Source organism: Henckelia pumila, unplaced genomic scaffold, assembly GCF_033568475.1.
Source record: "Henckelia pumila isolate YLH828 unplaced genomic scaffold, ASM3356847v2 CTG_601:::fragment_2:::debris, whole genome shotgun sequence".
NCBI lineage: Eukaryota > Viridiplantae > Streptophyta > Magnoliopsida > Lamiales > Gesneriaceae > Henckelia > Henckelia pumila.
The window spans coordinates 241573-254401 of NW_027331866.1; the positions used below are offsets into that span (position 1 = coordinate 241573).

At 35.9% G+C, this 12829-nt stretch overlaps 3 protein-coding genes across 3 annotated transcripts; all 3 read right to left on the reverse strand.

Moving 5' to 3' along the window:
- Positions 1-278: 278 nt before the first annotated feature.
- Positions 279-1325, reverse strand: LOC140873477 (uncharacterized). The gene has a single exon (XM_073276600.1). It carries the CDS (start codon positions 1323-1325, stop codon positions 279-281), a length of 1047 nt encoding a protein of 348 aa, XP_073132701.1.
- A 1109-nt stretch (positions 1326-2434) lies between these two features.
- On the reverse strand, positions 2435-8628 carry LOC140873447 (ABC transporter B family member 26, chloroplastic). Its single transcript, XM_073276557.1, has 18 exons — positions 8011-8628; positions 7417-7544; positions 7243-7285; positions 6513-6557; positions 6270-6392; positions 6092-6195; positions 5810-5864; positions 5644-5714; positions 5455-5557; positions 5074-5284; positions 4827-4900; positions 4136-4192; positions 3842-3916; positions 3682-3756; positions 3326-3607; positions 3189-3253; positions 2970-3030; positions 2435-2889 (listed from the first exon to the last, which is right to left on the reverse strand). The coding sequence occupies exons 1-18, from the start codon at positions 8458-8460 to the stop codon at positions 2809-2811; spliced, it is 2103 nt and encodes a 700-aa protein (XP_073132658.1). The 5' UTR covers positions 8461-8628; the 3' UTR covers positions 2435-2808.
- A 543-nt stretch (positions 8629-9171) lies between these two features.
- Positions 9172-12466, reverse strand: LOC140873461 (F-box protein At1g70590). Its single transcript, XM_073276579.1, has 4 exons — positions 11754-12466; positions 10249-10382; positions 9841-10023; positions 9172-9491 (listed from the first exon to the last, which is right to left on the reverse strand). Exons 1-4 carry the CDS (start codon positions 12295-12297, stop codon positions 9324-9326), a joined length of 1029 nt encoding a protein of 342 aa, XP_073132680.1. The 5' UTR covers positions 12298-12466; the 3' UTR covers positions 9172-9323.
- Between the last annotated feature and the right edge of the window lie 363 nt (positions 12467-12829).

Sequence of the window (12829 nt, forward strand, 5' to 3'; positions counted from 1 at the left end):
TGGTGTGAGTTGTACCACTATCGGCTAGACATATGTTTTGGTATTCTCCCATTAATCTAAAAGAAATGCATAATAGATTAAGTTACAACTTCAATATTCATAAGAAGGAAATTATATTAAATAAAGTTCTCAAAACATTAACCACCATTACAACTGAAAATAAAATTGTACTGAATAAAACCAAAACCAAAAAGATAAATCTGACTATTATAGAAAAAAACATAGATATCCAAAAGCACTAATCTTAGGGACACGAAAGCATTAAAGGCAGAACTTGATCACTCTATATTTTCTAGCACACCACCCCCAATCAAATGATCAATATTCCCGTCTGGTTGTGCAAAGAAATCAGAGACATCCAAGTGAGTTATATCAACAGGGCCATCATCATCAGCAAAATTTGTCTCTATTTTTCCCTTTCCTTTGATCGAACTTTGGTAGAGATCCACAAGATTCTTTGGAGTACGGCAGATACGAGACCAATGCTCTTTCGTTCCGCATTTGAAACACTTATCTTCATACTCTTTCATGTTTCTCCCTTTTTTTTCTTCATTATTCGGTTTCCACTGCTGGTGGTTTGTTTTCTGTCTCTTTTCATCATGTTGCTGGTAATTTTTGTTTTGACCATGGCCACGCCCATGCCCATGACCACGCCCACGCCCACGTCCTCTTCTAATATGGGGATTTTGAGTTGAGTTGGCATTCACTTCAGGGAATGATATTTCATTTGCTTCAGGAAATGGTGTAGAGCCAATTGGGCGTAATTGATGATTTTTTAATAGTAATTCATTGTTCTGTTCAGCAACTAGTAGACAGGAAATAAGCTCAGAGTACTTTTTAAATCCACGCTCACGATATTGTTGCTGCAGGAGCACATTTGAAGCATGAAAGGTGGAGAAAGTTTTTTCAAGTAGATCTTGATCAGAAATATTTTCTCCACAAAGTTTGAGCTTTGAACAAATCTTGAATAATGCGGAGTTATAATCGCTTACAGATTTGAAATCTTGTAGGCGAAGATAGATCCTCTCATAATGAGCTCTTGGGAGAACTACACTCCTCTGATGGTCAAACCTTTCTTTAAGATTTTTCCAAAGTTCTTGTGGGTTCTTCACAGTGAGATACTCGGCTTTCAATCCATCATCGAGATGGTGGCGAAGAAAAATAAGAGATTTTGCAAGATCCTGCGGAGATTCATTATTTTTTTCTTTTATTGTGTTTCCAAGATCCTTTGAAACAAGATGAACCTCAGCATCCAAAATCCATGACAAATAGTTTTTTCCACTGATGTCAAGAGCTTCAAATTCAAATTTTGTAATGTTTGCCATTGCGACTGTTAAAAAAAAAGACAAACGAATTTAAGGATAATAATAAATTTTATATATATATATATATATATAACAGATTGAATATATACGTGTAGAAAAATGTACAAAATAAATAATTATGTTATTTACTAATTTATTGAACAATGTTATAAAATTAGTTAACAAATAATTATATATACGTGCAATATATATATATAATTATGTTAACAAGCATCTAATCACAATTATGGAATCACATTTATTAACTTTCCTAAGAATGATAAATCTTCACATAAACAAATATCAATTAATATCGAGTAAAAATAAATGCATAAAAAAAATATAATATCCCAATATAAGACACAAGCATAAAAGTGTATAAAAGTCAATATTCTTCGGGAATATTGATAAACTTAAGATTTTGGATAATATTCTTCAGGAATATTGAAAATCTTATATATTTATATTGTATCCATAGATCTATCGAGATTTTCAATAAAAATATGTTGTGTTACTTCAAGAACATCAACATAAAATTAAAATTAATGCTTCTTCAGGAGCATAATATGAACATAAAATATGAGATACTTTGAGAGCATCAATATTAACTTTTAATATTGTGCTACTACCGGATCATTGAAACTATTGGCAAAAAAAATAATAATAATAATATTTGTGCTATTTCGAGAGCATCAATATGAAAGTTACATATTGTGCTTTATCGAGAGCATCCACACAATGATTACGAATGAAAATTATTTATGAGTTATATCTTGAAGCTAGAGCACTCGTGCTGATAACGTGTTATAAATTTAGTAGAGAAAGATGAGAGAATAAAAGACAAGAGAGAATATAATAGAAAAAGATGAGTCTTTAATATATAGACTAAACACCTCTATTTATAGGGTTAGAGGGATTAGTGTAGAAAAGATAAATTACAATCAAATCAATCAACTATATTACATCTATATATAACATAATTCAAATTTTATTAAATTTTCTAGTTCTTTTTGTTATCTGTTCTATTCTTTTTTTTTTTTTAGATTGTTATCTGTTCCATCCTAATTCAATTCATATTTGTAAGAGCACGACAAAAATCTATTGTAACATCTGATCTGATATGCCAAGAAAGTAACTCCACTATTGTCCCTTGAAATTAAGGGTTTGTGTGCAACAAAAAAGGCGAAAATATAGGCATTAAACAAGAATGCTATTGTTTTTCTCTGTGAAAAGAGCTACATGTCATGAAGCCAACTCTATCCTTCCCAGTGGAAAAAAAATCCAAGAACCACTGCGGTGGGCAAGAAATGTCTTCACCGAGAAACCGGTATGAAGCATCCATCCTCGGGTCAAAAAATATCGAGGAGCATAACCGATGGAATCCCAATTTAGACTACCGGGATGACACTAGATATAATCGTAAGTACTAATGATTATTGTCTTCTGCTTATGGCGCGTTGTTGGAGCGAATACAAGTCTTTCTTTGATCTGCTGGCTGTGCAGATCATGCAACAGCATCGGCTTGCCTTCTGATTAATCGTGCATACAAGCCATCTCTTTTTAAAAGCTCCATGTGGTTACCCATCTGAAAATTGTACTCGGAATCCATGAAGGAAGCAAGATGAACGAATCATGTATCATTTCAAATAAAGCACCGAGACATACCTCAACAATTTTGCCACCATCCATCACTATTATTCTATCCGCGGCTTGGATTGTTGAAAGCCTATGCAAGGAAGTCACCAAACAAAAAAAAATCTTTAGCTAATTTACAGAAATAACAGTAAATTCAAATTTGTTCGAAGAGTAATCGTATAAAGCCATTCATATATCCCAACAATCTGATATGGGACAGCTTATTACATGGCCTGTTAGAAAACTAACCTATGGGCAATTATGATAACCATTCTTTTGGTTTCTTGACCACTTTGCACCGATCGGAGAATCCCCTGTATACAACAATAAATCAATGAATAAGTGCGTAAAAAAAAATTTCTACTTCCTCACGGGCCAATTTTCACCTTAACGTTGTGCTCGCTTTCAGCATCCAATGCACTGGTAGCTTCATCAAGAATCAAGATACTAGGATCTCTAAGAATGGCCCTAGCAATTGCAATTCGTTGCTTTTGCCCCCCACTGATCAAATCATCATCGACGAGTGTCTGGTAACCATTAGGAAGAGACAAGATGAATTCGTGGGCAGAGGCTTGCTTAGCTGCCCATTCCACGTCTTGCTGACTAATACTTCGGGGACATCCATATCTTATATTTGAACTGACATCCATACGGAAGAGGCGGGGTTCCTACTTAGATGAAAAACACATGACATTTTACACTAACTTATATACTGTTCAGGGTAGAAGTTAAAACAAAGTACCTGTCCCACGTATCCGATTCTTTCTCTCAGCCACTTGATGTTCAGTCCTTTCAGAGGGTAGCCATCAACTAGTATCTATACTTGAGACGAGAAGAATAAATGTAACTTTCAACCAACAGAATCCACCATAAAGTGAAACTGGTCAACTTTCGAACAATACCTGACCCTTGGTAGGTTCATAAAGACGAAGTAGAAGGTTCACTATAGTGCTCTTCCCACTACCACTGAGACCGACCTTGAAAATTTATGGCAGCAAAGAGGTGATTTCAGGCCTCAAGGTCATCATATAAAATATAATATAATATAATAAATCAAGGGTTACAAAATCCAGAAAATATCTATGTGCTACGAAAACTCAAATGTGGTTCAAACTAGAGACGAGCATCAGGAAAGTTGTAGTACTTTCACAATATTTATTGAAAAAAACAAAACAAAACAAAAAAACTACACTTACAATAGCAACTACTTCCCCAGGATGCAGCACTAGGTTGAAATCTCGCAGTATAGGAACCTGTTCTCTTGGGAAAAAAGATATAAATCATAACACAGACAAAATTCAAGCTCCATTATCCAAAGAAGGGATATCATGATATTGCATTTTTCTCTTGCGATGTAAACTGATAAAATATAGTGGTAGACATTTTTTGTGAATATTAAACTTGTGGGTGCCAAATTTTCCTTTGTACAATTTTCAATTATAGACTTTCAGGCATCAGCTTAGCTTAAGGCATGGATGGACAAGTAGATATGTTGAACTCGAAAGCAACTTACACAGTCCATAAAAAGTATTGCAATAGGAGCTTTTAAAAAGCTAGTTTTTCTACTTTCAAATAAATACGCAAGCAACTGATATGCTGAAATTTTATAGTATTTAAAACACTAGAAAACGTGAATTATGGACTGATCGAACACCATAAAGTTGTTCCGATAGGCAGGGGCAAAAGTCTCACCCCAAATTAAACAAAAAATTGATTTTATGTCTAATTTTTACTAAAACTGAATTCTCTGCACCCCCTTTGGACCGTATGGTCCTCATCCTAAATCCTTAGTCTGCTTCTGCCTCTGCTCCAGGTAGTATGTAAGAAAGAGAGTTTCATGGCATACAATAAAAACAATTCTGACAATGTCAGGTATGAAAATCTCACCGAGGTTCTTAATGGATAGTAAAAGGTCACTTCACTAAATTCAACTCGTCCCATCAACTTTTGCAACTTCGATCCTGGAACACATTAGAGTGATTGACTAAAGAAAAAATAAATAAATATTCATATGAGGTTTTGAGTAAATTGTACGAAGTCATAACATAATCATCAACAAAAAAGTACTTTTTTCTGGATATGTTGCATTGAAAGACTACTTAAATATTCAGGTTAAACGATGAGAAGTTCATGCCTCCTGCATTAAACTGATGACTAGGTGAAAGATCCATCAATTGGAAAACTTTTTCGCTAGCTCCTACAGACTGCATCAATGACGATAAATTGTCTCCAATCCACCATGTCGAATAGATTAGCCATTCACTGTATAAAATGAACTTCGTGAGCTGCTCCGCTGTAATATGACCAGCAAGAATAGACATTCCTCCTATCAGCACAGCAATAACCTATGAAAATCAACACTTCCAAGTAATAAGCACCTAACAGCACTACATGTATGAATCGAAACCATGAATAATTCCATTTTACATATTTCCTAGCATGCAGAGCACAATCCAGATATAAACTAAGCAGAAAAATGAGGATAGCAAATAGTTTTCTCATTCAACTGCTTAACCTGCGTTGAGTGATAGAGAGTGTTGAAGCTGAAATTCCAAACCCCATAAGCAGCACTTTGTCGTAAGCTAATGTCAGCTAGTTTGTCCAACCATTTTTTATATCTATAGATCATGACAAGTAGATACTTTTCACATCGCTATTATGTCAAAAATTAATATAATCACCAAAAAGTTACAGCAGAGGTCACCTTCCACCTTCTAGTTTCTCTGTTCCGTAAACTCGAATGGTTCTCATCAAAGAAAATGTCTCTTGTGCAACCTATGAAGGAACATATGGACAGTATATAATATGCGAAAATTAGGCAACAAGGTGCGGTGCAGATGAACTAATGACTAGAAGAATCTTGATTTTACTTCATTGGCAGAAGCTGTGAACTCCTGAATTAACTTAGCAGATTTCTTCTGATACCTGTACAAAAAGATAATCATCAACGCAACCAAAATAAACTAATTCTACAAGATAGATATGTGTAAATGGTAGCTAGAATAATCTAGAAGTGAGAATCAGTTTCATTTTAATTCTATCATCAAAGATCATTGATCTCTTTTGTTATTTGTTGTTATCAAATGTATTCAAAGATCTCATATTTTACTTAAGATCAATGAGCACATGAAAGTAGCCAAAAAAATTCTTACACCCCATATACAAGCATGATGCTCGAGAGTGAGGCACAGATGCCCAATACAAATAATCCAAGTGGCAGTGAGAGAATCAACAGGTAGATCAAAGCGCCGGTTCCCTATACAAAGAAAAATAGTTATCAATTGATAGCCAATCTGGAGAATATATGTTAATATTATGTAACAAACCAACCTGAAGTACATTCCTCAATATGAGGTTTAGGTCATTTCCTATGACACGAGAAACTTGTTGGCAGTCAGACCCAAGCCTACTTGTCAAACCACCTACTGTTTCTGAGTCAAAAAATGATATATCCTACAAAGAATGTACATGGAATGAATAAATAGTATATGTATTATTCACATAAGGATCAAGCTATGAAGAAGAAGATTAAAAGACATAATATTCCACAAACAAATAGGTTAGCCCAAGAACCTGAAGAAGAAGGGTAGAGTATAATCTTTCCCTCAGTCGCTTTACCTGGTCATTGAGGTTAAACCATATAGTTACCATACCATCAGTTAAAATAAGTAAAACAAAAATCATAATAATATCTGTGCAAATGATTTTGAATGACTTGGTTTTTGGGTATGAACATGGGAGGCGCTACGGTGTGTAAACCAGCTGAATATCAGGTATCAACTTCAAGAAGAAAAGAAATGAATGAATTTGCTCTCCAGTTACCAAGAAACAGCACACCCTTTTAAAAGAAGTAATTGTTTGTGAGCTATGGCACTGAAGCTTTCTCTTTGGGCAAGTTCAGATAGAAAAGCACTTCAACAAGATCAAAGAGCTTTTCTTTCATTTTTCAAGGAAAAGCTTGAATAGAAACTCAAAAGTCATATTTTCCAGCTTCAGAAAAAGTGTTCTTTAAATTTATATTAAGTCAGCTTCTCCATTGAAACACAATACTCTTTAAAGCAAAAACCGATTCTGATAAGAGTTTCTCAATCCAAATGAACTTTTTGACTGACTTATCTATATTTCAGGTCTGTCACTTCCTTCTAAAAAGAAAATAACAAGAGCATCTTGCTTGTATTATTTTATCTTTTCTTTGCTGAACGTGTGGACTGTGGTAGCCTCGCTGTTTTCTTGCCCGATGTTCCAATGGATGAAAATGTCGAAAGATGATGTGGTTAAAGAACACAATGGTCAAAGTACTCACTAGGATCATATTTGCAATTCCAAACATGCAACCACGTATACCACTGTAAGTTTAAAATATTGAACAAGGTCAGCAGTTCATAAAACCAAATGTGTAACGTTGTACATCAAAGAGTTAAGGCCAGCAACCTAATATTGCATATTACAAGGAGGACATTGCAGTTTAGATGTCAACCTGCATACTCCTGCCACAATACATAGCATAACCAGTAGGCGCACATTCTGATGGAACACAGCAACTTTACTACTTTCAGCAGAAAATATTGACGCGGTCAGGTAATGTGGGATGGATATTTCTGCAAGCTGGAGCATAAGAATAAGATTCAGCTGAAAGAAAGAATTTGAACCTAAACAAACAAGAATTAATGCTTTACAATCAGTCCAAAAATTAAGCTAAAATTCTTCAAACTTCTGAAAAGATGTGGATAATTGCATTTGTGCTAGAAGGCAACCATCATATCATCAACAAAACTAATCATTCATCCATTCTAACATCTTTAATGGGAGTTTATAAACTTTTGACAATTCTTGACTGCTTGTGAATATCAAGATAAATTATCCATCCGAACCTATGAACCCAACTGGACGGAATAATAGCATCACGAAATTCATGAAAAAATTCTAAGTTTATTCTTAATTTTTCTGCAAAAATATGATTTTGTCAACCTAAGCAACATAACATAACATAGATTTTTAACATATAAATAAAGTCGTGTCCATGTCACAGCTCTTTATCAAAACTAAGAACATAATACTGAATTCCACGTACAGCTGCAACAATGAGTGCAACAAAAGCCGTATAAATAACCCATCGATCCTGAGCTACCAACTCCCACATTTTTTGAAGAGCCCGTAAAACTGTCACAGGTTTGGACGAAAGCCCAACATCAATCTCCTCACTGGAAAGCCTCCACCACTCTCCACCGGAAAAAATTTCTCTCACAAAGTTGATCCATTTCTTCAACTTATCGCTCAAAGCTACGTTCGCATATTCTTGGGATGAATTGTTGTCATCACCGACAATAGAATACCCGTTTACTGAAGCTGATTTTGCCCGGAAAATGCAATGGCATGTTTTGTAAGAAGAAAACAACTGGAGTTGGGAAATTTCTTGATTGAAGTGGGGCCTTAATCTCCTGAATCGGACTTTTGAAGGGATTATTCTTTGTTGGAGAGGAAACACAATAAGGGGTTGGAGATTGCATATGGAGAGAGCCATGAGCTATAATTTTTGCTGGAAATGATACACAAAGGTTGCCCTTTTACGGTGGTTCGGAATATGAACCAGAATGGTAAACTGGTTCGTGCTGGTGTGTTGTATCGATGAGACACCACACAACGGATTGTGTAGAAAAACGACGTGTTATTCACTGCCTCCCAATCGGTGTCCATTATTCAAGAATCCTTTTTTTATCATTTTATTTATTTTTAAGAAAGAGTAAAAATGTTCGAAGAATATATTGTCATATTTCAATTCCATTTGAAACCACTCTTTCCAAGTGACGCTTAATTTTGTTTAAGCAATCGGTTTTTACAGCGTCAGATTTCAATTATTCGATTTTTTGATCCTACTACACTAAATTTGAGATTTCGAAACTTTAACTATTTTTAGGATAGCCCCAAAACATTAGTATTGGTAAGATCTTAATATAAATAAGCAAAATATAGTTTGGTAAAGTAATATCTCACTCAAATGTTAAGATTATCTTTGTGAATATATAATTTAAATTATTGAAAGAATAATATGCATTCTCAAGAAGTCATTGATGGCGAAAATAGCTAGTTAACAATGGACTTCACTTCACCACTCTCGCCATCAACGAAAATAGCTAGTTAACACTTAACAGAATGCATGCTCGAATTCGAGATGACACTGCTCCAGCATAATTACACATGTAAGCACTCTCTACTCTTAAGAATTACCACAAGATACAATAGCAACAGTCAGTTGAAAAAGCTCAAGTTTCATACAATTAACATTACACAGTGTGTTCTCCGACCTCAGTCGATGCAACTTAGTATATACATCATAAAGAGTTATAATAGGTCCGAAATATGGAAGTACAAGTGTCAAATAAAGATTCAGCGAGTTGAAGGCAAAACACGCCAATTATCAGCAAGAAACATTGCTCTGTCAAATGACGTTGCAGATAGCTGCTGGAGTATAGCGTTTTTCACATGAGCTGCAGCCCTCTCGCCTGCCCTTGTTGCCAGCTCTAGGTACACCACAGCCTTCAGCATCTCCCCTTCCTGTGCAAGGGGTAATGCAAATCTCGATGAATTAAATATACTAATATATTTATATGTATCAGGTATCATGCTGCCACCAAGTGATAGCATGGAGAAAGAGTGAAATGCGGTCCTTATTTATATTATTACAATGGGGGTGGGAGTTTTTGCTTTTACATGCAATCAAATCCACTCTTCTCCCCTATTGGGGAAATTTATATCACTACACCACTAGTGGTATTGGCAAAATGCAGTCTTTTTATTTAGAATGAAAAAGAAATAGTATTCCAATTAATTAGGAGGCATCTACCCAGTTAACAAAACCCATATGAAACAGTGAGTATTCTCATAGAGCATGTTGGCTACATACAGAAAAGAGACCCAAGCCATGCTCAAACTGCGCTTTGCTATGGCCACGGTCAGCAGCCCTCTTCATCCATTTTCTTGCTAACCTATGGGACTGCGCTAAACCTTCACCCAGTGAGTAGCAAAGAGATGTATTATACATGGCACGTACATATCCCCCTTCAGCAGCTCTCAGATACCAACGGGCCTGTCAAAATTAAATAGTCCATAAACCGAAGAATCGGAGGAATCAATGTTAAAAAAAAGATCTGTGACTAATTTCAAAAAAAAAGAGAGAGAGATATGTGACTAAACAATTGGAATGAACACAAGATATTTTCAAAAAAAGCATGCCCAGTAGTCAGTAATCCAATGGCCAAAAAGAATATACAGAGATTAGGAAAGAAGGAAGTAAAGATGCCCCAAATGATACCGCTGCTTGGAGACTTTGTTTAATCCCTCGACCTTGATGTAAGCAAAGTGCAAGTTGGTATTGAGCCCGAACATGGCCAGCAATGGAAGCCCTGTGTAACCATTCAATTGCCTCTTCCGTGTTCGGAGGATTTGCTGCATTATACACGATCTTCAAAACATGATTAACAAAATCAAGTCCATCAGATCTCTGACAGTGAACCAAATTAAATACATCTATAACTCTACTAACATATTATTTTTTAATCCTTATTAAGAGGGAAAATGGCTATTATCAACACGAAAGTGGCAAAGATCATTTAGCCAAATTTTATCATTCAGTTCCATGGATAGGTAATGTTTAATTGCAAAGGGAATGACACTGACTGGTAAAAAAGTACTCATACTTCCTGGCAGAGAGTGTTAATATATTTTGATTTTTCATTCAAGCATTGAAACTATATATATCTAGGAGTACAAAAAACCTAGAAATTTGAGACATAGGCGTATATCAGCTTAAAAGACTTGGCCTACTTGGGCCATCTTTTTCTCCCCAATTTAAAATATTTCTTCTTTGATACGGCTAGGGTCAACATTTGCATTCCTATAATCATAGTAATCAAAAGCGCATGACGCATTAAAGCGCTCAGGTGTCCTGGGGCTTAAGCGCGTCCCTCCACGCTGAATTTAGTTATAATCATAGTAACATTGCACTCGATTTTAATGTTCGTATCACTAAATGCGGCTATCTAACAATGAAATTTTGCATTTGGAAAAATAAAAGAAAACACCACTTGCAAGATCACTCATATTTTACTGACTCAGAATATGAGCAACAAAAAAGATTTCTAGCACAACGATGATAATCAGATGCTAACAAGTAACATATACCTATATATTAAGTCCACAACACCACCACATATGCATGGACAAGAAGGGAAGGAAAAAATGATTTCTGATATTTCACAAGCAAGGGCAATTCTACTCTAGATTTGTATATTAAAGGAAAAAAGAAAAGGAAAAGGCAATCCCTTGCCTTGCCTTTGATATAAAACACTAAAACCCCCACGGGGACGTAGACTGTAGTGGGTTTTTCCCGTGTTTTTAACACAATACTCATAAAACTTCATATTCAACTCCTCATATTTGAAGGGGAGAAATCGCTGGTAATGAGGCATCGGCAAAGTCCTTTTGGCTCTTCCCTTTTCTATCTGTTTCCTCCAAACAAAACACAGGTAAATGCATAGCCTCCTTCCAATCCACTTTCTGACCCATCCAACCAAACATATCCTGTCACATTTCTTAATGAGGCATGAATTTCTAGCTAGATGATGAAAACGATCAACCAAAATCCAAATTCATAATTCAAATAGAACCCACGAGGCACGAAATAAATTTCCATAAATTTAACAAGCAACAAAAATATATCAAATTCAACTATCAAGCACCAAAAAAAACAAAAAAGAGAATAAATTAATATACAAATAGGAAGCAATTCAAGAAAGGAAGCATAATTAGACAAAGTACCTTGCAAAAACGAAAGAGCCAAATTACACTGTCCAGCTGGATCCCCAAGCTCGGCAGCTCTTCTATACCAAGAAATCCCCTCCTCCCTTCTCCCCAATTCCCAATAAATCAGCCCCGCATCAACCATAGCAAGCGTAGAGCCACGCGCCGCACCTTTCAAGAAAGAATCCAAAGCCTTGTTCAAATTTGCCTTCATCCCCCCACGTCCATGCTTGAACCTCTTCCCCCATTTCAAGAATACCATCGCCTCGCGTAAGGGCTTGAGCGCGTCCCTCCACGCTCTGCAAACAAGGGAAGCCGCCCTCAAGTCCGGCAAAGAGAATGAAGCCATTATTCTCGCGAGAACATCATACGGGAACGCGGAAAAATGGGGGCTTTTGTACAAGAAAGACGGGGAAGATGAGGGGTTGGGTTTGGAATTGAAGTAAGAGAGGTGGATTCTGGAGGACTTGGTGAAACTGGATGGAGTGTGAGGTTTCTTGATGAAAGGGAGAGCTACGAAGTGAGGGCTGTCCGATTTGCATGGCCATGTCTTCTGCTTCATGAGGATGATGAACGGCGACGGTGGGGGAGGTGCGGCGGCGGAGTCTCGGGGGGCAGTGGACGCCGGTGGTGTGAGAGGGCAGGGGTAGGGGTGTCACGTAAATTGAAACGTCACACAAAATTTAAAAGGTCTTGCCTTGTGCCAAAGAAAGAAAAGAAACCATTTTGGATTTCCGTTTCGGAAATGCCATTTTATTGAATCCACACCCAAAAATTGACATAAATCCTCATATATTATTATATAAAACATAAATTTTTTTTTAACGTATATAAAACATAAATAAACCCATATAAATAGATAAATATAAATACAATTCAAACCCGAAAATAAAAATCTTTTTAGGTGAGTGAGAGATGATTGGAAGTTTATAGAAACAAACATAAATGATAAAACTAAGGGGGTGTATTCAATCCAGAGTTTTAATGACTTTCAGTGACTTTTTAAAATGATAGATTTTTGTTGAGTTGATGGATTTTTATTGACTTTTATAGAATCTCACGGATTTACAAATAGATTTGCATGGATTCTTTGT

What these genes read in the sequence shown, in the direction of transcription:
- LOC140873477 (XM_073276600.1), bottom strand. Translation starts at nt 1,325, where the DNA reads ATGGCAAACATTACAAAATTTGAATTTGAAGCTCTTGACATCAGTGGA.
- LOC140873447 (XM_073276557.1), bottom strand. Translation starts at nt 8,460, where the DNA reads ATGGCTCTCTCCATATGCAATCTCCAACCCCTTATTGTGTTTCCTCTC. An exon ending in GAATTGCAAATATGATCCTA is followed by an intron (nt 6,558 to 7,242) that starts GTGAGTACTTTG and finishes CTCAATGACCAG; the next exon opens with GTAAAGCGACTGAGGGAAAG. An exon ending in ATCATGCTTGTATATGGGGT is followed by an intron (nt 5,865 to 6,091) that starts GTAAGAATTTTT and finishes CTTTTTGTACAG; the next exon opens with GTATCAGAAGAAATCTGCTA.
- LOC140873461 (XM_073276579.1), bottom strand. Translation starts at nt 12,297, where the DNA reads ATGAAGCAGAAGACATGGCCATGCAAATCGGACAGCCCTCACTTCGTA. An exon ending in GGCTCTTTCGTTTTTGCAAG is followed by an intron (nt 10,383 to 11,753) that starts GTACTTTGTCTA and finishes TGTATAATGCAG; the next exon opens with CAAATCCTCCGAACACGGAA. An exon ending in AACAAAGTCTCCAAGCAGCG is followed by an intron (nt 10,024 to 10,248) that starts GTATCATTTGGG and finishes TAATTTTGACAG; the next exon opens with GCCCGTTGGTATCTGAGAGC.